The 24,888-nt window shown below is 43.0% G+C and overlaps 1 protein-coding gene across 7 annotated transcripts in view; it reads right to left on the bottom strand.

Annotated features, from left to right (window-relative positions):
* LOC128703166 (serine-rich adhesin for platelets-like) overlaps positions 1-24,888 on the bottom strand; it is a 434,412-nt gene that overhangs the window by 187,879 nt on the left and 221,645 nt on the right. For all 7 annotated transcript variants that reach the window (XM_070103364.1, XM_070103362.1, XM_070103361.1 and 4 more), the window contains one exon: positions 10,822-10,998. In XM_070103364.1, coding sequence (XP_069959465.1) covers positions 10,822-10,976 — 155 coding nt within the window. In that variant the 5' untranslated portion in view covers positions 10,977-10,998. The remainder of the gene's footprint in view (positions 1-10,821; positions 10,999-24,888) is intronic.

Genomic DNA, 24,888 nt, shown 5'->3' on the forward strand with positions numbered 1-24,888 from the left:
GCTTAAAGTTCCCTACCCACTCTTCTATATTTTTCTTCTTTTGCATGCAATTTGCGTGCTATACATCATGGTCAAACTTGTCAAAGGTTTTCGCAAGATGTGTAGATTACAATTGGAGTTTGTTTATCATCAAGTGTGTTGCAGTGGTACTTCAGTAACGACCCGCTGTACAACTATGTTGTCACGGGTTGTGTAAATGTTGTGGTTCCTTGTGTGTAGAAACCTTGCTTAACAAGAGTGCGGCTACCACCAACACTATTACTGATGAAGTTAAAAACCAGGCCGCGGGAGGCCGTGACCAAAATTAACTATTCTGATAATATGCAATTTCAGAGTTATTAGTCTATAGCTTTCTGCGACTGCTTATAGCTCTGTAGTTTTGCAGAAGGGCTATATCCGTGTTTTTGAGTGAGGGATGACACTGGTGACCAGTTTTTTTTTATTAACACATCGGCCGTCTCCCACCAAGGCAGGGTGGCCCGAAAAAGAAAAACTTTCATCATTCACTCCATCACTGTCTTGCCAGAGGCGCGCTTACACTACAGTTATAAAACTGCAACATTAACACCCGTCCTTCAGAGTGCAGACACTGTACTTCCCTGCCGGTTTCCCTGAATTCCTTCATATATGTTACCTTGATCACACTCCAGCAGCATGGGACTAGATGTCTACATAAAATATTTAAGGCATGTGACAGTTTTCCTGTGCATTATTTCTATGGAGCTTCCCGAGTCTGATCGTGGGGTCGAATGTTTGTGAGCTGACACTAGTTGGCTCCTCTTTACCTAAACTATGATGCACTACTTATAAGAGTAGTCTCTTCATCAACTAAACTACTAGTGTAGTCTCCTCTTCATCAACTAAACTACTAGTGTAGTCTCCTCTTCATCAACTAAACTACTAGTGTAGTCTCCTCTTCATCAACTAAACTACTAGTGTAGTCTCCTCTTCATCAACTAAACTACTAGTGTAGTCTCCTCTTCATCAACTAAACTACTAGTGTAGTCTCCTCTTCATCAACTAAACTACTAGTGTAGTCTCCTCTTCATCAACTAAACTACTAGTGTAGTCTCCTCTTCATCAACTAAACTACTAGTGTAGTCTCCTCTTCATCAACTAAACTACTAGTGTAGTCTCCTCTTCATCAACTAAACTACTAGTGTAGTCTCTTCATCAACAAAACTACTAGTGTAGTCTCCTCTTCATCAACTAAACTACTATTGTTCAAGTTTAACTGGCACACCAATGCAATTTGCATCGCGTTACCTGAAACTAATTGAGCTCAATGGCCAGCTTGTTAAGAGGAACGAGAGTATTGCCCTCAGCACACTCTTTTTTTCTCCATTTGAAAAGTTCACTTTCCAATGTGTTTGAAAACTTATACCAGACTTCCTTGTTTACTGTCTGGTCAACCACGCTGTTGGTGTTGGCAGCCCCCAGGCCTACATAGCCATCACAGCCTGTCTGATCACACCCCTACAGTAGCAGTGGTTCAGTTTCCTCTTCAAAACTTACAAGAAATATTATCGGAAAGAACGTATATGTGCTGGTTGAAGTCTGAAGCCACGGATATTGACACTATGTTTTCGTATTGTGCCCACAGCGCCCCTGGATTTATTTTACACTTCTTCCTATATCATTCACTCCAGTAAGTTATGACAGTGAAGAGTATCATAACAGTGCGTCAACGTTTCGAACATTCCTTCCACACAGGATCTAGATGTATAATGAATGTATGGGTATAAAAATAAATTTAATTACTGAGAATAAATTGCCATGTATTTAATGTGTAAGGCTTTTTTAATTAAACAGACAGGCAGACAGACAGGTAGGCAGACAGGTAAGCAAGCAAGCACTCAGGCAGGCAGACAGGCAGGCAGACAGACAGGTAGGCAGACAGGTAAGCATGCAAGCACTCAGGCAGGCAGACAGGAGGGCAAGCAGGCACTCAGGCAGGCAGACAGGCACTCAGGCAGGCACTCAGGCAGGCAGACAGGAGGGCAAGCAGGCACTCAGGCAGACAGACAGGCAGGCAGACAGGCAGGCAGACAGGCAGGCACTCAGGCAGACAGACAGGTAGGCACTCAGGCAGGCAGACAAGCAGGCAGGCAAGCAGGCACTTAAACAGGCAGTCAGGCAGGCAAGCAGGCACTCAAGCAAACAGGCAGGCAGACAGGCAGGCAAGCAGGCACTCAGGCAGGCAGACAGGCAGGCAAGCAGGCACTCAGGCAGACAGGCAGGCAAGAAGGCACTCAGGCAGACAGGCAGGCAAGCAGGCACTCAGGCAGACAGACAGACAGGCAGGCAGAGCAGGCACTCAGGCAGACAGGCAGGCAAGCAGGCACTCAGGCAGACAGGCAGGCAAGCAGGCAGACAGACAGGCAGGCACTCAGGCAGACAGTCAAGCAGGCACTCAGGCAGGCAGACAGGCAGACAGGCAGGCAAGCAGGCACTCAGGCAGGCAGACAGGCAGGCAGGCAAGCAGGCACTCAGGCAGACAGGCAGGCACTCAGACAGGCAAGCAGGCACTCAGGCAGGCAGACAGGCAGGCACTCAGGCAGACAGGCAGGCAGACAGGCAGGCACTCAGACAGACAGGCAGACAGACAGGCAGGCAGACAGACAGGCAGGCAGACAGACAGACAGACAGGCACTCAGGCAGGCAGGCACTCAGGCAGACAGGCAGGCACTCAGGCAGACAGGCACTCAGGCAGACAGACAGGCAGACAGGCAGGCACTCATACAGACAGGCAGACAGACAGGCAGACAGACAGGCAGGCAGACAGACAGACAGACAGACAGGCACTCAGGCAGGCAGGCACTCAGGCAGACAGACAGACAGACACTCAGACAATCTTTTAAGTGATATGTGTGTTATTTCATGGTTATTAAAGGTCTTCTGTTGATAATAACAATTAAGGCATTAGTAAATATGAATATTTTAAGTGTGAGTTAAGAACATATATGGCAGCAAGGTAGCTTTTACAAGTCAGATATATAAGTGTGAGTTAAGAACATATATGGCAGCAAGGTAGCTTTTACAAGTCAGATATATAAGTGTGAGTTAAGAACATATATGGTAGCAAGGTAGCTTTTACAAGTCAGATATATAAGTGTGAGTTAAGAACATATATGGCAGCAAGGTAGCTTTTACAAGTCAGATATATAAGTGTGAGTTAAGAACATATATGGCAGCAAGGTAGCTTTTACAAGTCAGATATATAAGTGTGAGTTAAGAACATATATGGCAGCAAGGTAGCTTTTACAAGTCAGATATATAAGTGTGAGTTAAGAACATATATGGTAGCAAGGTAGCTTTTACAAGTCAGATATATAAGTGTGAGTTAAGAACATATATGGCAGCAAGGTAGCTTTTACAAGTCAGATATATAAGTGTGAGTTAAGAACATATATGGTAGCAAGGTAGCTTTTACAAGTCAGATATATAAGTGTGAGTTAAGAACATATATGGTAGCAAGGTAGCTTTTACAAGTCAGATATATAAGTGTGAGTTAAGAACATATATGGTAGCAAGGTAGCTTTTACAAGTCAGATATATAAGTGTGAGTTAAGAACATATATGGTAGCAAGGTAGCTTTTACAATTCAGATATATAAGTGTGAGTTAAGAACATATATGGCAGCAAGGTAGCTTTTACAAGTCAGATATATAAGTGTGAGTTAAGAACATATATGGCAGCAAGGTAGCTTTTACAAGTCAGATATATAAGTGTGAGTTAAGAACATATATGGTAGCAAGGTAGCTTTTACAAGTCAGATATATAAGTGTGAGTTAAGAACATATATGGTAGCAAGGTAGCTTTTACAAGTCAGATATATAAGTGTGAGTTAAGAACATATATGGTAGCAAGGTAGCTTTTACAAGTCAGATATATAAGTGTGAGTTAAGAACATATATGGTAGCAAGGTAGCTTTTACAAGTCAGATATATAAGTGTGAGTTAAGAACATATATGGTAGCAAGGTAGCTTTTACAAGTCAGATATATAAGTGTGAGTTAAGAACATATATGGCAGCAAGGTAGCTTTTACAAGTCAGATATATAAGTGTGAGTTAAGAACATATATGGTAGCAAGGTAGCTTTTACAAGTCAGATATATAAGTGTGAGTTAAGAACATATATGGTAGCAAGGTAGCTTTTACAAGTCAGATATATAAGTGTGAGTTAAGAACATATATGGTAGCAAGGTAGCTTTTACAAGTCAGATATATAAGTGTGAGTTAAGAACATATATGGTAGCAAGGTAGCTTTTACAAGTCAGATATATAAGTGTGAGTTAAGAACATATATGGCAGCAAGGTAGCTTTTACAAGTCAGATATATAAGTGTGAGTTAAGAACATATATGGCAGCAAGGTAGCTTTTACAAGTCAGATATATAAGTGTGAGTTAAGAACATATATGGCAGCAAGGTAGCTTTTACAAGTCAGATATATAAGTGTGAGTTAAGAACATATATGGTAGCAAGGTAGCTTTTACAAGTCAGATATATAAGTGTGAGTTAAGAACATATATGGTAGCAAGGTAGCTTTTACAAGTCAGATATATAAGTGTGAGTTAAGAACATATATGGCAGCAAGGTAGCTTTTACAAGTCAGATATATAAGTGTGAGTTAAGAACATATATGGCAGCAAGGTAGCTTTTACAAGTCAGATATATAAGTGTGAGTTAAGAACATATATGGTAGCAAGGTAGCTTTTACAAGTCAGATATATAAGTGTGAGTTAAGAACATATATGGTAGCAAGGTAGCTTTTACAAGTCAGATATATAAGTGTGAGTTAAGAACATATATGGTAGCAAGGTAGCTTTTACAAGTCAGATATATAAGTGTGAGTTAAGAACATATATGGTAGCAAGGTAGCTTTTACAAGTCAGATATATAAGTGTGAGTTAAGAACATATATGGTAGCAAGGTAGCTTTTACAAGTCAGATATATAAGTGTGAGTTAAGAACATATATGGTAGCAAGGTAGCTTTTACAAGTCAGATATATAAGTGTGAGTTAAGAACATATATGGTAGCAAGGTAGCTTTTACAAGTCAGATATATAAGTGTGAGTTAAGAACATATATGGTAGCAAGGTAGCTTTTACAAGTCAGATATATAAGTGTGAGTTAAGAACATATATGGCAGCAAGGTAGCTTTTACAAGTCAGATATATAAGTGTGAGTTAAGAACATATATGGTAGCAAGGTAGCTTTTACAAGTCAGATATATAAGTGTGAGTTAAGAACATATATGGTAGCAAGGTAGCTTTTACAAGTCAGATATATAAGTGTGAGTTAAGAACATATATGGCAGCAAGGTAGCTTTTACAAGTCAGATATATAAGTGTGAGTTAAGAACATATATGGTAGCAAGGTAGCTTTTACAATTCAGATATATAAGTGTGAGTTAAGAACATATATGGTAGCAAGGTAGCTTTTACAAGTCAGATATATAAGTGTGAGTTAAGAACATATATGGCAGCAAGGTAGCTTTTACAAGTCAGATATATAAGTGTGAGTTAAGAACAAGTTTCTGCTAGCTTAGTGTATATATTTACAAGTTCACAGAGTATTATAAGTTTTAGAAAGAGGTTTTTTCTAGGTAGGCCTGGCCTTAGAGCGGGCCGCGGGGGCGGTGACCCCCAGAAGTAACCCCAGGTAAACTCCAGGGTGCTTTTATAAGTGTCAACCTTGATATTATCAGAGGATATGTAACTTGTCAATCGTCCAAGTCAAATGGAAATGTCGTAAATTTCTCCTATGTGCGGGTTGTGTATTGTTCCAGTCATGGTATTCTGACTTTGTTATTTAATATGTTGTTTATTAGCTAAGATATATTACCTACAATTAAGATTATCTTTTCAAAGCTTTATATTTTTTACTGGTAAGTTTTAGCTAAAAATTCTTTCAGCTGTCTGGAGAAACTTATTTTCTGTACTGAAATTATATTACTCTTAAAATTCTAGTTACACAATATTTAACAGTTATAGGAAGGTAAGTGTGTGTAGCAGTAACTTATGTATGTTCAGTGGTACCGGCCATCCTGCCGGCTGTTAATGGCTGGCTAGAGGCTGGCTTGGAGCTGGCTTGGAGCTGGCTAGGGGCTGACTAGGGACTGGCTAGGGGCTGGCTAGGGGCTGGCTAGGGGCTGGCTAGGGACGAGGCTATACAACAGACTATTAAGGCCAATTTGGTGTAAGTAGTCCAAAGTTGTCACAGTGTGAATGTCCTCCTGGTAATGTCCTGGTAATGTCCTCCTGGTAATGTCCTCCTGGTAATGTCCTCCTGGTAATGTCCTCCTGGTAATGTCCTGGTAATGTCCTCCTGGTAATGTCCTCCTGGTAATGTCCTACGCTTTGCCGACCTGCTGTAAGGCTCTGGATCCAAGGAATTGTAGCTAACCTCCCCTTCCTCGAATCAAACTTAATTACATCCCAATATATTATACTATTATGTTAACAGATTTTTGCCGTATTAAGGATTTATACAGTCAAGGGGAAGCGTTAAACCCGTAGGTTTTAACGCCCGTAGGTGTCATACAGTGCCTAGGGTATGAGAGGTAATTAGATTTGATCCAAGGGTGGAGATAGCTCAAATTCCTTGAATCAAAAGCCCTTCGCCAGCATCAACTTTTTTTTTCCTTCAAAGTGAGGTTTTAGTCAAAGTTCGTGAGCACCTTAGTGGTGCTGTGTGACTATAATGTAGCAGTCAGCAGTGTGTGCACCATTATATGCACACTGTGCGTGCACCATTATATGAAGTATGTGCACCATTATATGCACACTGTGCACCATTATATGCAAGCAGAGTCGCGCACCATTATATGCAGTGTGTGCACATTGCACACACATATGCACATTGTGCGCACCATTATATGCACACTATGTGCACCATTATATGCACACTGTGTGCACCATTATATGCACACTGTGTGCACCATTATATGCACACTGTGTGCACCATTATATGCACACTGTGTGCACCATTATATGCACACTATTTGCACCATCATATGCACACTGTGTGCACCATTATATGCACACTGTGTGCACCATTATATGCACACTGTGTGCACCATTATATGCACACTGTGTGCACCATTATATGCACACTGTGTGCACCATTATATGCACACTGTGTGCACCATTATATGCACACTGTGTGCACCATTATATGCACACTGAGTGTGCACCATTATATGCACACTGTGTGCACCATTATATGCACACTGAGTGTGCACCATTATATACAAACAGTGCGTCGTGCACAGTGGAAATAAGTCACTTAGACTTGTTATGGGTTATCCAGGTAATTTACACTGTGTATAATAACTTGCATATATCTGTAACTAAATAAACTTATGCTGTTCTTTCCCAGGCTGAGCTGTCAGACTACAGCTCTGGACACCTATCACAGGCATGACACAGTTATGTTACAACACCAGACATAACTAGATTGCTATGTTTGACAACACAAGTGATTAATCACAGACTGGTGGTGTTATGAGAGTGAAGGCTGCCAGGGTGTTGACCATCGCAACACAATGTTAGTGGTGTTATGAGAGTGAAGGCTGCCAGGGTGTTGACCATCGCAACACAATGTTAGTGGTGTTATGAGAGTGAAGGCTGCCAGGGTGTTGACCATCGCAACACAATGTTAGTGGTGTTATGAGAGTGAAGGCTGCCAGGGTGTTGACCATCGCAACACAATGTTAGTGGTGTTATGAGAGTGAAGGCTGCCAGGGTGTTGACCATCGCAACACAATGTTAGTGGTGTTATGAGAGTGAAGGCTGCCAGGGTGTTGAGCATCGCAACACAATGTTAGTGGTGTTATGAGAGTGAAGGCTGCCAGGGTGTTGACCATCGCAACACAATGTTAGTGGTGTTATGAGAGTGAAGGCTCCCAGGGTGTTGACGACCGCAACACAACGTTCTTACAACTTCATACACCAACTAGTCAATAGTTGTTATTAACCATTGATAAAATACAGTTTCTCTACTCCCGGAGGCCGGCCCTAGACCAGGCTTGTCTGGTGCTTGCTGGAGCCCAGCCCTAGACCAGGCTTGTCTGGTGCTTGCTGGAGCCCAGCCCTAGACCAGGCTTGTCTGGTGCTTGCTGGAGCCCAGCCCTAGACCAGGCTTGTCTGGTGCTTGTTGGAGCCCGGCCCTAGACCAGGCTTGTCTGGTGCTTGCTGGTAAGGTAAAGCTGTTGCTGCTGCTGGCCGCCCAGAGGGGTCATAAAGCAACTGGAGAATATTAAGTAATCAAATATAATCCGAAGAGGAGCAAGATAACTCCAACTGCACGTATGAAGGGAGAAGAATGCATGCAAGTAGTGAACACCATTAGTGTGTGAAGTAAGCAGCACAGACATACACACACACACACACACACACACACACACACACACACACACACACACACACACACACAAGCAGCACACAGAACAATCATACCTAACAAAATATAACCAATGCATCTCCAGTTACATTCACCAGACTTGTCCTCATTCACTGACTACAACTGGTGCTTGTCTGCACCTTCACCAGTTCCAGGAGCGACCTCGGTATTTTTGTATCGTGGTAGCCAGTTTTATCTTGTGGTAGAGGGCGCTTGGAGACTTATTTTGAAGCAATGTTATTATTATTGTTATTTATTTGGGTGGGAGGGGGTTGAAGCCCCCTGCCATCTCCATCTCCCTGGTGCCGCCACTCTCTAGCTCAGCAGTTCCCGCCAACTTATTAAAAGGAACTGCTAATGTGCGAGAATATTACGGTCTAGAGAGAACAATTGACTTCAGCTTGACATCTCTTGTCTTGAAAGTCCTAGTTATCTAGCCAATCAGATTGCTTGCTTTTGTGATAGCAACACTGTTGTGATTCTTGCCCATCAGATCTGACATCCTCATTCAGTAAGCTCTGATATCCTCACTCAGTAAGCGCTGACATCCTCATTCAGTAAGCGCTGACATCCTCATTCAGTAAGCGCTGACATCCTCATTCAGTAAGCGCTGACATCCTCATTCAGTAAGCGCTGACATCCTCACTTAGAACTCCCTCTCATGCCTATATAGCGTCAGTTAGAGATTTATTCCGTTCCAGTTTATAATTCTTCATAATTCTGAGTAATGAAACTTGTCTTCATTAAACATCTTACTGTAACTCAACTGTGTAAAACAATTCTTGTAATACAGATTACAACGTGAAGTTAGCAGCATTAACCTTCTTCTATGTGTACTAACCTCTACTTAAGTGTAAACACTATACCGACCTTTGACAAAGGCATATATTTGCTCTGGTGAGGAAGATTTGTTAAGAATGTGACGTATGTATTGGTGGCTGGTGATGCTACTCTCTCTCTCTCTCTCTCTCTCTCTCTCTCTCTCTCTCTCTCTCTCTCTCTCTCTCTCTCTCTCTCTCTCTCTCTCTCTCTCTCTCTCTCTCTCTCTCCCTCAGGGTCTTGACAGACCTTGCACCTTCTCTCAATACTTAACCTACTTTCATTAAATATCTAATGGTGTTAGTAAGAAAGGTCTTCCTGGCAGAGGTGACATAAATGTTGGAATTCTATCACCATAATATACAGTATCTGCAGTCTATGTTCACTTCCCTAACACCTCTTATTCTCATTATGAACTGTGAAGAAAAAATCTAGGATAGAAAAGTCACAGTTAATGACATGTCATAAAAGTGGGATTCTATACATACATACATATACATATATATATATATATATATGTGTGTGTGTGTGTGTGTGTGTGTGTGTGTGTGTGTGTGTGTGTGTGTGTGTGTGTGTGTGTGTGTGTGTGTGTGTGTGTGTGTGTGTGTGTGTGTGCGCGCGCAAAACAACCACTGTGAAAGAATAGAGAAATTCCAAGAGCTTTCGTGACTACTCACATTGATAATGTGAGTAGTCACGAAAGCGCTTGGAATTTCTCTATTCTTTCACAGCGGTTGTTTTGCATATTCTGAAATCACCTGTTTACTGTGATCTTATTGCATATATATATATATATATATATATATATATATATATATATATATATATATATATATATATATATATATATATATATATATGTCGTGCCGAATAGGCAGAACTTGCGATCTTGGCTTAAATAGCAACGCTCATCTTGTCATATAGGACAAGTGAAAATTTGTGTATGCAATAATTACGCCAAAATCATTCTGAACCTAACTAAAAAAAAAATTTCACTGTGTTTAGTATTAAATTACTATAAACAAATCTAAAATATATTAAGTTGGGTTAGGGTAAAATAAATTGTTCTTGTTATAATAAGGTTAGGTAAGTTTTCTAAGATTCTTTTGGAGCAAAATTAAAAATGTTTACATTAACATTAATGAAAAAAATATATCTTTAAACGTATAAGAGAAAATTTTAGAAATGACTTAATTTTAAATGAGTTCTTGCTAATTGACCAGTTTTACATATTCGGCACGACATATATATATATATATATATATATATATTAGTCACTATGCGGAAGCGGAAAAGAATTCTTCCTCCGTAAACCATGCGTGTCTAAAAGGCGACTAAAATGCCGGGAGCAAAGGGCTATTAACCCCTTCTCCTGTATAAATTACTAAATTTAAAAAGACTGTTTATTCAGGTCACCCTGCATCGGTGGGATACGCCCGGTTCCCTGAAATATATATATACATACACACAAGAAAACTCGTAATGAACGAATGTGTATATTCACATATATGTCGTTGCAGAGGTCGAGTCACAGCTCCTGCCCCCGTGTGTGTGTGTGTGTGTGTGTGTGTGTGTGTGTGTGTGTTGCACTAACCTTCTGTGGACGGACATATTGACCTTGTGACCTGCAGGAAGGATGACTGTGAGGTCCATGGTGCCCTCCAGCAGGTCAGCTGGAGTGTCCTCCGTCACGTGACGGGAAGACATGGCTGAGGTAGAGGCAAACTGCCTCAGTGGAGGAGGTGCCATGATGCGGTCAGCCCACGACACCCTATAAACAAACACAGACTAACATTAATATAGTGTAACACCGTGAGTTAGGAGGGCTATCAAAGGTTATCCCCTGGATAGCAATGAAAATGGGTTGGGCAAATATTTTTGTTAGTGGGTTTGGGTTGGAGAAGAACCTTCCTAGTGTGGGCCAGTAGGCCTGCTGCAGTGCTCCTCGAGTCTTATGTTCTTATAAAAAGCAAGAAGACATGGCATAATAACAGAGCACCATACAAATATCCGAAGCAAAAAAGCATTTCAACCTACTACTTGCAATGTCACAAATATTGATGGAACAACAGTTTCAGTACACAAACAACCCGCATATATGATGAGTGGTTTTGAAAACCGAGAAATTGAAGAACTGAGACACTTATGCCACTGGTTGGCGAAACGTTTCCACAATAAAGATACCCAAGAGTCTCATTCATCATTCTATTGATAAATGGTTCAGAGAACCATTTATCAACTTTCGTATTTGATTATATACATTGATGTTCGCTATAATTTATCAAATTAATGCTTGATACTAAGTGGGTTCAATGTAACCTTTTTTTTCAGTAGTTTCTAGCTTTAATATATTCAAGTACATTGTGGCAACACTATGTTAAGCAACACAGACTGGTTGAAATGTTGCAACTATCAATTAGAGTTTTATATTTTTTATTCACAGAAAGTAGAGTGGAACTCAGCACATCTTCTTGTACAAACAACAGTCAATGTTTTATAATATTGCTGACACTTGTTGGTGGCTGACTCACTCGAATGACCTGTGCTAGTTGACTACACTGACCTTATATACACTGTGCTAGTTGACTACACTGACCTTATATACACTGTGATAGTTGACTACACTGACCTTATATACACTGTGCTAGTTGACTACACTGACCTTATATACACTGTGCTAGTTGACTACACTGACCTTATATACACTGTGATAGTTGACTACACTGACCTTATATACACTGTGCTAGTTGACTACACTGACCTTATATACACTGTGCTAGTTGACTACACTGACCTTATATACACTGTGCTAGTTGACTACACTGACCTTATATACACTGTGCTAGTTGACTACACTGACCTTATATACACTGTGCTAGTTGACTACACTGACCTTATATACACTGTGCTAGTTGACTACACTGACCTTATATACACTGTGCTAGTTGACTACACTGACCTTATATACACTGTGCTAGTTGACTACACTGACCTTATATACACTGTGCTAGTTGACTACACTGACCTTATATACACTGTGCTAGATGACTACACTGACCTTATATACACTGTGCTAGTTGACTACACTGACCTTATATACACTGTGCTAGTTGACTACACTGACCTTATATACACTGTGCTAGTTGACTACACTGACCTTATATACACTGTGCTAGTTGACTACACTGACCTTATATACACTGTGCTAGTTGACTACACTGACCTTATATACACTGTGATAGTTGACTACACTGACCTTATATACACTGTGCTAGTTGACAACACTGACCTTATATACACTGTGCTAGTTGACAACACTGACCTTATATACACTGTGCTAGTTGACTATCTACACTGACCTTATATACACTGTGCTAGTTGACTACACTGACCTTATATACACTGTGCTAGTTGACTACACTGACCTTATATACACTGTGATAGTTGACTACACTGACCTTATATACACTGTGCTAGTTGACTACACTGACCTTATATACACTGTGCTAGTTGACTACACTGACCTTATATACACTGTGCTAGTTGACAACACTGACCTTATATACACTGTGCTAGTTGACTATCTACACTGACCTTATATACACTGTGCTAGTTGACTACACTGACCTTATATACACTGTGCTAGTTGACTACACTGACCTTATATACACTGTGCTAGTTGACTACACTGACCTTATATACACTGTGCTAGTTGACTACACTGACCTTATATACACTGTGCTAGTTGACTACACTGACCTTATATACACTGTGCTAGTTGACAACACTGACCTTATATACACTGTGCTAGTTGACTATCTACACTGACCTTATATACACTGTGCTAGTTGACTACACTGACCTTATATACACTGTGCTAGTTGACTACACTGACCTTATATACACTGTGCTAGTTGACTACACTGACCTTATATACACTGTGCTAGTTGACTACACTGACCTTATATACACTATGCTAGTTGACTATCTACACTGACCTTATATACACTGTGCTAGTTGACTACACTGACCTTATATACACTATGCTAGTTGACTATCTACACTGACCTTATATACACTATGCTAGTTGACTACACTGACCTTATATACACTATACTAGTTGACTACACTGACCTTATATACACTATGCTAGTTGACTATCTACACTGACCTTATATACACTGTGCTAGTTGACTACACTGACCTTATATACACTAAGCTAGTTGACTATCTACACTGACCTTATATACACTATGCTAGTTGACTACACCGACCTTATATACACTATGCTAGTTGACTACACTGACCTTATATACACTGTGCTAGTTGACTACACTGACCTTATATACACTATGCTAGTTGACTATCTACACTGACCTTATACACATTATACTAGTTGACTACACTGACCTTATACACACTATGCTAGTTGACTACACTGACCTTATACACACTATGTTAGTTGGCTATCTACACTGACCTTATACACACTATGCTAGTTGACTACACTGACCTTATACACACTATACTAGTTGACTATCTACACTGACCTTATACACACTATACTAGTTGACTATCTACACTGACCTTATACACACTATACTAGTTGACTATCTACACTGACCTTATACACACTATGCTAGTTGACTATCTAAACTGACCTTATACACACTATGCTAGTTGACTATCTACACTGACCTTATACACACTCTACTAGTTGGCTATCTACACTGACCTTATACACACTCTACTAGTTGCCTACACTGACCTTATACACACTATGCTAGTTGACTATCTACACTGACCTTATACACACTATGCTAGTTGACTATCTACACTGACCTTATACACACTATGCTAGTTGACTATCTACACTGACCTTATACACACTATGCTAGTTGACTATCTACACTGACCTTATACACACTATGCTAGTTGACTATCTACACTGACCTTATACACACTATGCTAGTTGACTATCTAAACTGACCTTATAGACACTATGCTAGTTGACTATCTAAACTGACCTTATACACACTATGCTACTTGACTACACTGACCTTATACACACCAAAACCCTCTCCAGGTAAACTATACTAGTTGATTACACTGACCTTATACACACTATGCTAGTTGACTATCTAAACTGACCTTATACACACTATGCTAGTTGGCTATCTTCACTAACCTTATACACACTATGATAGTTGACTATCTACACTGACCTTATACACACTATGATAGTTGACTATCTACACTGACCTTACACACACCAACACACTGAGTGAACGTACCACCAGAAAAATAGTACTAAGAAGCGGCACTCATTCTGTGAGTGAATACAGTAGTGTACAGTGTCATTCATCCTGTGAGTGAACACAGTATTGTACAGTGTTATTCATCCTGTAAGTGAACACAGTACTGTACGGTGCCATTCATCCTGTGAGTGAACACAGTATTGCACAGTGTCATTCATCCTGTAAGTGAACACAGTACTGTACAGTGCCATTCATCCTGTGAGTGAACACAGTATTGTACAGTGTCATTCATCCTGTAAGTGAACACAGTACTGTACAGTGCCATTCATCCTGTGAGTGAACATAGTATTGTACAGTGTTATTCATCCTGTAAGTGAACACAGTACTGTACAGTGCCATTCATCCTGTGAGTGAACACAGTATCAAGAAGACAGTATACAGGTACATACCAGTTAACTACTGTTGATTGTTCCAGGGGTTACTGTTACCCCCGCGGTCTGGTCCTAGACCATGCCTCCTGGTTGTCTATCTTAAGTCAGATTACTGGTGGTGGCAGAACATGACCACTGCACCATGGCTGCTTAAGCACTGCCATCGCTTTGCAACATTCATGCATTACCACCTTCACAAATTATCATGTGATTAAACAGAAGAGTTGCAGGTGTGTGGGAGGTGTTGTGTGCAACTCAACATCAAGGTCGTTTACACATGTGTTGCAGGAGGTACAAACCTGGTGGGCAAACCATCAAGATCATTTACGTGTTTCAGGAGGTACAAGCCTGGAGGTAGTGTGCAACACAACATCAAGATCCTTTACACATGTGTTGCAGGAGGTACAAGCCTAGAGGTAGTGTGCGACACAACATCAAGGTCATTTACACGTGTTGCAGGAGGTACAAGCCTAGGGGTAGTGTGCAACACAACATCAGGGTCATTTACACGTGTTGCAGGAGGTACAAGCCTAGAGGTAGTGTGCAACACAACATCAGGGTCATTTACACGTGTTGCAGGAGGTACAAGCCTAGAGGTAGTGTGCGACACAACATCAAGGTCATTTACACGTGTTGCAGGAGGTACAAGCCTAGAGGTAGTGTGCAACACAACATCAGGGTCATTTACACGTGTTGCAGGAGGTACAAGCCTAGAGGTAGTGTGCAACACAACATCAGGGTCATTTACACGTGTTGCAGGAGGTAGAAGCCTAGAGGTAGTGTGCAACACAACATCAGGGTCATTTACACGTGTTGCAGGAGGTACAAGCCTAGAGGTAGTGTGCAACACAACATCAAGGTCATTTACACGTGTTGCAGGAGTTACAAGCCTAGAGGTAGTGTGCAACACAACATCAAGGTCATTTACACGTGTTGCAGGAGGTACAAGCCTAGAGGTAGTGTGCAACACAACATCAAGGTCATTTACACGTGTTGCAGGAGGTACAAGCCTAGAGGTAGTGTGCAACACAACATCAGGGTCATTTACACGTGTTGCAGGAGGTACAAGCCTAGAGGTAGTGTGCAACACAACATCAGGGTCATTTACACGTGTTGCAGGAGGTACAAGCGTAGAGGTAGTGTGCAACACAACATCAAGGTCATTTACACGTGTTGCAGGAGGTACAAGCGTAGAGGTAGTGTGCAACACAACATCAAGGTCATTTACACGTGTTGCAGGAGGTACAAGCCTAGAGGTAGTGTGCAACACAACATCAAGGTCATTTACACGTGTTGCAGGAGGTACAAGCGTAGAGGTAGTGTGCAACACAACATCAAGGTCATTTACACGTGTTGCAGGAGGTACAAGCCTAGAGGTAGTGTGCAACACAACATCAAGGTCATTTACATAAGCTCAGACAGCAGTGTTAATATGTTGTTCAACATGACGTGTTTGTCTCAGACATCAGCTCCAGCAACCTGCTGCTTGTCTCAGACATCAGCTCCAGCAACCTGCTGCTTGTCTCAGACATCAGCTCCAGCAACCTGCTGCTTGTCTCAGACATCAGCTCCAGCAACCTGCTGTTTGTCTCAGACATCAGCTCCAGCAACCTGCTGCTTGTCTCAGACATCAGCTCCAGTAACCTGCTGCTTGTCTCAGACATCAGCTCCAGCAACCTGCTGCTTGTCTCAGACATCAGCTCCAGTAACCTGCTGCTTGTCTCAGACATCAGCTCCAGCAACCTGCTGCTTGTCTCAGACATCAGCTCCAACAACCTGCTGTTTGTCTCAGACATCAGCTCCAGCAACCTGCTGCTTGTCTCACACATCAGCTCCAGCAACCTGCTGCTTGTCTCAGACATCAGCTCCAGCAACCTGCTGCTTGTCTCAGACATCAGCTCCAGCAACCTGCTGCTTGTCTCAGACATCAGCTCCAGCAACCTGCTGCTTGTCTCAGACATCAGCTCCAGCAACCTGCTGCTTGTCTCAGACATCAGCTCCAGCAACCTGCTGCTTGTCTCAGACATCAGCTCCAACAACCTGCTGCTTGTCTCAGACATCAGCTCCAGCAACCTGCTGCTTGTCTCAGACATCAGCTCCAGCAACCTGCTGCTTGTCTCAGACATCAGCTCCAGCAACCTGCTGCTTGTCTCAGACATCAGCTCCAGCAACCTGCTGCTTGTCTCAGACATCAGCTCCAGCAACCTGCTGCTTGTCTCAGACATCAGCTCCAGCAACCTGCTGCTTGTCTCAGACATCAGCTCCAGCAACCTGCTGCTTGTCTCAGACATCAGCTCCAGCAACCTGCTGCTTGTCTCAGACATCAGCTCCAGCAACCTGCTGCTTGTCTCAGACATCAGCTCCAGAAACCTGCTACTTGTCTCAGACATCAGCTCCAGAAACCTGCTGCTTGTCTCAGACATCAGCTCCAGCAACCTGCTGCTTGTCTCAGACATCAGCTCCAGAAACCTGCTGCTTGTCTCAGACATCAGCTCCAGAAACCTGCTGCTTGTCTCAGACATCAGCTCCAGCAACCTGCTGCTTGTCTCAGACATCAGCTCCAGCAACCTGCTGCTTGTCTCAGACATCAGCTCCAGCAACCTGCTGCTTGTCTCAGACATCAGCTCCAGCAACCTGCTGCTTGTCTCAGACATCAGCTCCAACAACCTGCTGCTTGTCTCAGACATCAGCTCCAGCAACCTGCTGCTTGTCTCAGACATCAGCTCCAGCAACCTGCTGCTTGTCTCAGACATCAGCTCCAGCAACCTGCTGCTTGTCTCAGACATCAGCTCCAGCAACCTGCTGCTTGTCTCAGACATCAGCTCCAGCAACCTGCTGCTTGTCTCAGACATCAGCTCCAACAACCTGCTGCTTGTCTCAGACATCAGCTCCAGCAACCTGCTGCTTGTCTCAGACATCAGCTCCAACAATCTGATATTTGTCTCAGACATCAGCTCCAGCAACCTGCTGCTTGTCTCAGACATCAGCTCCAACAACCTGCTGCTCGTCTCAGACATCAGCTCCAGTAACCTGCTACTTGTCTCAGACATCAGCTCCAACAACCTGCTGCTTGTCTCAGACATCAGCTCCAACAACCTGCTGCTTGTCTCAGACATCAGCTCCAACAACCTGCTGCTTGTGTCAGACATCAGCTCCAGCAACCTGCTGCTTGTCTCAGACATCAGCTCCAGCAACCTGCTGCTTGTCTCAGACATCAGCTCCAGCAACCTGCTGCTTGTCTCAGACATCAGCTCCAGCAACCTGCTGCTTGTCTCAGACATCAGCTCCAACAATCTGATATTTGTCTCAGACATCAGCTCCAGCAACCTGCTGCTTGTCTCAGACATCAGCTCCAACAACCTGCTGCTTGTCTCAGACATCAGCTCCAGCAACCTGCTGCTTGTCTCAGACATCAGCTCCAACAATCTGATATTTGTCTCAGACATCAGCTCCAGCAACCTGCTGCTTGTCTCAGACATCAGCTCCAACAACCTGCTGTTTGTCTCAGACCTCCAGTAACCTGCTGCTTGTCTCAGACATCAGCTCCAACAACCTGCTGCTTGTCTCAGACATCAGCTCCAGCAACCTGCTGCTTGTCTCAGACATCAGCTCCAACAACCTGCTGCTTGTCTCAAACATCAGCTCCAGCAACCTGCTGCTTGTCTCAGACATCAGCTCCAGCAACCTGCTGCTTGTCTCAGACATCAGCTCCAACAACCTGCTGCTTGTCTCAAACATCAGCTCCAGCAACCTGCTGCTTGTCTCAGACATCAGCTCCAGCAACCTGCTGCTTGTCTCAGACATCAGCTCCAGCAACCTGCTGCTTGTCTCAGACATCAGCTCCAACAATCTGATATTTGTCTCAGACATCAGCTCCAGCAACCTGCTGCTTGTCTCAGACATCAGCTCCAACAACCTGCTGTTTGTCTCAGACCTCCAGTAACCTGCTGCTTGTCTCAGACATCAGCTCCAACAACCTGCTGCTTGTCTCAGACATCAGCTCCAGCAACCTGCTGCTTGTCTCAGACATCAGCTCCAACAACCTGCTGCTTGTCTCAAACATCAGCTCCAGCAACCTGCTGCTTGTCTCAGACATCAGCTCCAGCAACCTGCTGCTTGTCTCAGACATCAGCTCCAGCAACCTGCTGCTTGTCTCAGACATCAGCTCCAGCAACCTGCTGCTTGTCTCAGACATCAGCTCCAGCAACCTGCTGCTTGTCTCAGACATCAGCTCCAGCAACCTGCTGCTTGTCTCAGACATCAGCTCCAGCAACCTGCTGCTTGTCTCAGACATCAGCTCCAGCAACCTGCTGCTTGTCTCAGACATCAGCTCCAGCAACCTGCTGCTTGTCTCAGACATCAGCTCCAGTAACCTGCTGCTTGTCTCAGACATCAGCTCCAACAACCTGCTGCTTGTCTCAAACATCAGCTCCAGCAACCTGCTGCTTGTCTCAGACATCAGCTCCAGCAACCTGCTGCTTGTCTCAGACATCAGCTCCAGCAACCTGCTGCTTGTTACTGCAGGCTGTTACTGCTGGCCGCACGCAAGCTGACGTACGAACCACAGCCCGGTTGGTCAGGTACTGACTTTAGGTGCCTGTCCAGTGCCTTCTGGAAGACAGCCAGGGGTCTATTGGTAATCCCCCTTATGTATACTGGGAGGCAACTGAACAGTCTTGGGCCCCGGACACTTATTGTGTTGTCTTTCGGTGTACTCGTGGCGCCCCTGCTTTTCATCGGGGAAATGTTGCATCTCCTGTCGAGTCTTTTGCTTTCACATGGAGTGATTTTCGTGTGCAGGTTTGGTACCAATCCCCCCAGGACCTTCCAAATGTATATTATCATGTATCTCTCTCGCCTGCGTTCGAGGGAATACAGATCAAGGACCTTCAACCGTTCACAGTAGTTTAGGTGCCTTATCGTACTTATGTGTGCTGTGAAAGTTCTTTGTACACACTCCAGGTCTGCAATGTCGCCAGCCTTGAAGGGGGGCGTTAGTGTACAGCAATATTCCAGCCTAGAGAGCACAAGCGATTTGAAGAGAATCATCATGGGCTTGGCGTCCCTAGTTTTGAAGGTTCTCATTATCTATCCTATCATTTTCCTAGCGGATGAGGTAGCTACATTGTTGTGGTCTTATTATTAATATAAGTGCAATTACAATAATTACCTGGAGTTTACCTGGAGAGAGTTCCGGGGGTCAACGCCCCCGCGGCCCGGTCTGAGACCAGGCCTCCTGGTGGATCAGAGCCTGATCAACCAGGCTGTTGCTGCTGGCTGCACGCAAACCAACATACGAGCCACAGCCCGGCTGATCCGGAACTGACTTTAGGTGCTTGTCCAGTGCCAGCTTGAAGACTGCCAGGGGTCTGTTGGTAATCCCCCTTATGTGTGCTGGGAGGCAGTTGAACAGTCTCGGGCCCCTGACACTTAGACGCACTCTTACTCACGTTGTGATCAACTACTGTATATTAACAACAATATACACGATTAGTGCTGCCACAAGACTCGCTCTTGAGCCTCAGTGAAATTAAACAAACTGGTAATGCAAATAACTTGATGACCCACTGTGTGAGGAAGCAACCCACGGATAATACATGTAGTGCAGACTGGAACCTTTGCTAATGTAACTTGATCTCCAGTTAGGAAGGTAGGTACTTATGACCTTGATCGTGTAGGAAGATAGGTACTTGTGACCTTGATCGTGTAGGAAGATAGGTACCTGTGACCTTGATCGTGTAGGAAGATAGGTACTTGTGACTTTGATCGTGTAGGAAGATAGGTACTTGCGACCTTGATCGTGTAGGAAGATAGGTACCTGTGACCTTGATCGTGTAGGAAGATAGGTACCTGTGACCTTGATCGTGTAGGAAGATAGGTACGTGTGACCTTGATCGTGTAGGTTAATCAGTACACGCAGACAAAAACACAACGAACATAAACCATGGTAGATAAGACATATAGGCAACATTTAGGCAACTTTATTCCGAAACGTTTCGCCTACACAGTAGGCTTCTTCAGTCGAGTACAGAAAGTAGGCAGGAGCAGTAGAGATGTGAAGACGATGTAATCAGTCCATCCATACAAGTACTTCTAATTAGGGTAGACACAGTTACACAAACTGTTATACGTGCATTTCTACATGCTTAAAATCTCAATAAAATTGTGATATTTGTTACTCTGGGTTAGGTTAGGTTAGGTTAGGTTAGGTTAGGTTAGGTTAGGTTAGGTTAATCTATATTAACCCAACAGTAACGAAATAAAGATGCTTGGTACTACGTGCGACAGCGCTGGGCGTATACTCAACTTTTGTCCGTGTACTTGACTCACGAAATCATGACACAATTGCAAACAAACCATACCACGGGTGGGGATTGAACTCGTGGCGAGTGGGTCGTAAAACTTCAGGCCAGCACGTAAGCCACTAGACCAGCTGGCCCAGTAGCCCCGAGTTCAATTCCCGCCCGTGGTATGGTTTGTTTTGTTCGTGTATTTTCACACTCAAGGTAAACAATAAAATGGTATAAAATACCGACAGGTTGTTTAGGTAAGACACATATGCAACAGTTAGGTATCTTTATTTCGAAACGTTTCGCCTACACAGTAGGCTTCTTCAGTCGAGTACAGCAAAGTTGATAGAAGCAGAAGAGACTTGAAGACGATGTAATTAGTTCATCACCCTTAAAGTTTTGAGGTGGTCAGTCCCTCAGTCTGGAGAAGAGTATTGTTCCATTGTCTGGAATAATATGGAGTTGAAGTGATAGGATGGAGCCTTATATAGCGCCAGGAGGTGAGACGTAGGAGAATGGCTGGATTTGAGAGGGACCTGACCTCTCAATGTCTACATTCTTACTCTACTAGTGACCTACGTCTCACCTCCTGGCGCTATATAAGGCTCCATCCTATCACTTCAACTCCATATTATTCCAGACAATGGAACAATACTCTTCTCCAGACTGAGGGACTGACCACCTCAAAACTTTAAGGGTGATGAACTAATTACATCGTCTTCAAGTCTCTTCTGCTTCTATCAACTTTGCTGTACTCGACTGAAGAAGCCTACTGTGTAGGCGAAACGTTTCGAAATAAAGATACCTAACTGTTGCATATGTGTCTTACCAAAACAACACTCAAGGTAACAGTGTGAAGGACACATTGCTTGGTGATGCTCGGTCAACACCTTGACACATATGTAGCGCTCATTTTGATCAAAAGAAATCATATGTACTTTAGCACAAAAAAAAACTAAATAACCTAACTTTAAGTGAAAGTAAAATATTTAAATCTAAGGTATAAACTTTCAACAAATGATGGTGATCAATGAACACTAATATACAAGCAATAAAGTGAAGACAAGTTGCAACTCAGCGTATACTCACTAATATAATAATATATAAGCAAGAATGAGGCAGCAGGGATGACGAGGTGACCTCCATACCAGCCTCCACAACTGACTAATTTGCTTGGTCAGGAGAAATGGTTAAATTACTCAGTCTGTAAGTCACTCGTTTTCTCTAGACTGTAATATTGCTGTATATTAACGGCCTCCCCTTAAAGGCAGGAGAAACTGCAAAGCTGGTAAACGTAAATAACTAAAAAAGGCACAATACCGTGACTGGAACGATACACAAATAACCCGCACATAAAAGAGAGAAGCTTACGACGACGTTTCGGTCCGACTTGGACCATTTACAAAGTCAGTGTGACTGGTAAACGTACACACAACCTTCACTACCTGTATAAATATAGTCAAGCATCTGAACTACTGGGAACGCTGGAAGCCCGTTCATTATACTCCTTAGAAGGTAGAGGAAGATACATCATAATTTACACCTGGAAAATCATGTACCTGGAGGTTACCTGGAGGTTATTCCGGGGATCAACGCCCCCGCGGCCCGGTCCATGACCAGGCCTCCCGATGGATCAGGGCTTGATCAACTAGGCTGTTACTGCTGGCCGCACGCAGTCCAACGTACGAGCCACAGCCCGGCTGATCCGGCACTGACTTTAGGTATCTGTCCAGCTCTCTCTTGAAGGCGGCCAGGGGTTTATTGGCAATTCCCCTAATGCTTGATGGGAGGCTGTTGAACAGTTTTGGGCCCCGGACACTTATGATGTTTTCTCTTAGTGTACCAATGGCGCCCCTACTTTTTATTGGGGGCATTTTGCATCGCCTGCCCAGTCTTTTACTTTCGTAGGGAGTGATTTCTGTGTGCAGATTTGGGACCATTCCTTCCAAGATTTTCCAAGTGTAGATTATGATATATCTCTCCCTCCTGCGTTCCAACGAGTACAAGTCAAGTGCTTCCAAGCGTTCCCAGTAGTTAAGGTGCTTGACAGAACTTATACGTGCAGTAAAGGATCTCTGTACACTCTCTAGATCTGCGATTTTACCTGCTTTGAATGGAGATGTTAATGTACAGCAGTATTCCAGCCTAGAGAGAAGTGATTTGAAAAGGATCATCATGGGCTTGGCATCTCTCGTTTTGAAAGTTCTCATTATCCATCCTATCATTTTCTTTGCACGTGTGATCGTGGCACTGTTGTGATCCTTGAAAGTGAGATCCTCAGACATTACTACTCCCAGGTCCCTTACATTATTTTTCCGCTCTATTGTATGGCCGGAGTCAGTAGTATACTCTGTTCTAGTTATTATCTCCTCCAGTTTTCCATAACGGAGTAGTTGGAATTTGTCCTCATTGAACATCATATTGTTTACCGTTGCCCACTGGAAAACTTTGTTTATATCTTCTTGGAGGTTAACCGCGTCCTCAGCAGATGACAGCCTCATGCAGATCCTAGTATCATCCGCAAAGGATGATACGGTGCTGTGGTGTATATCTCTGTTTATGTCTGATATGAGGATAAGGAATAAGATGGGGGCGAGTACTGTGCCTTGTGGAACAGAGCTCTTCACTATGGCAGCCTCCGATTTAACTCTGTTGACCACTACTCTTTGTGTTCGATTTGTTAGGAAGTTGAAGATCCATCTCCCCACTTTCCCAGTTATTCCTTTAGCACGTATTTTATGGGCTATTACACCATGATCGCATTTGTCAAATGCTTTAGCAAAGTCTGTGTATATTACATCTGCATTCTGATTTTCTTCCAGTGCATCCAAGGCCATGTCATAGTGATCCAGTAAGGCCAGGTACTAAACCTGCACACTGAAATCACTCCATATGAGAGCAAGAGACTTAGCAGATATTTGCTGTTTGGAGGGACAGCCGAACTGTTGTATCTACGATCGTCTGTTAGGACAGTGATAGTGTGAATGATGATGAAATCGTTCCCTTTTTGGCATTTGGCAAATGTGATCATGGAGTGATATTCCATAAAGTGAGATCAACAGGTATAACAGGAAAAGTAGGGGAAATGGATATTCAACTTTCAAACTAAAAGAGCACAAGACTGGTAATAAACAAAGTTTAATCTCAGTAAAGTAAAAATATCAATACCCCAGGGACGGTCCTGGCACCTATATTACTTATAAAAGATTTTGATCAAATAATCACAGCTTCGTATCAACCTTTGTGAACGAATAAATAAATATAAAAGTCGCCTCAGTAGATGATACAGAAAAAAGTTAGAAATTAACTAAGTCTGCCACTGGACAACAGAAAATAACACGACAATCAATGTTGACAAATTGCCGTGTGGAGATTTGGGGCCAATCTCTCCAGAATCTCCCAGGTGTGAATTATGATTTATCTTTCTCGCCTACGTTCCAAAGAGTACAATTCAAGGGAGTTTAATTAAGCGTTCCCAATAATTTGTGTGCTTGACTGAATTTATATTTGCAGTGAAGGTTCAATGCACATTCTCTAGATATAACATTCAAGCCCCACCCGTTCTGTGACTTGACTTGAAAAATATCATCGCTGGTTCAGCATCTGTTGTCCCGAAGGTTTTCTGTAGTCTCCACCACAACCTTATTCAGTTCGGATTTTTGTTCGCTCATCAAACGTTTAT

The sequence above is a fragment of the Cherax quadricarinatus genome, chromosome 85, assembly GCF_038502225.1.
Source record: "Cherax quadricarinatus isolate ZL_2023a chromosome 85, ASM3850222v1, whole genome shotgun sequence".
Classification (NCBI taxonomy): domain Eukaryota; kingdom Metazoa; phylum Arthropoda; class Malacostraca; order Decapoda; family Parastacidae; genus Cherax; species Cherax quadricarinatus.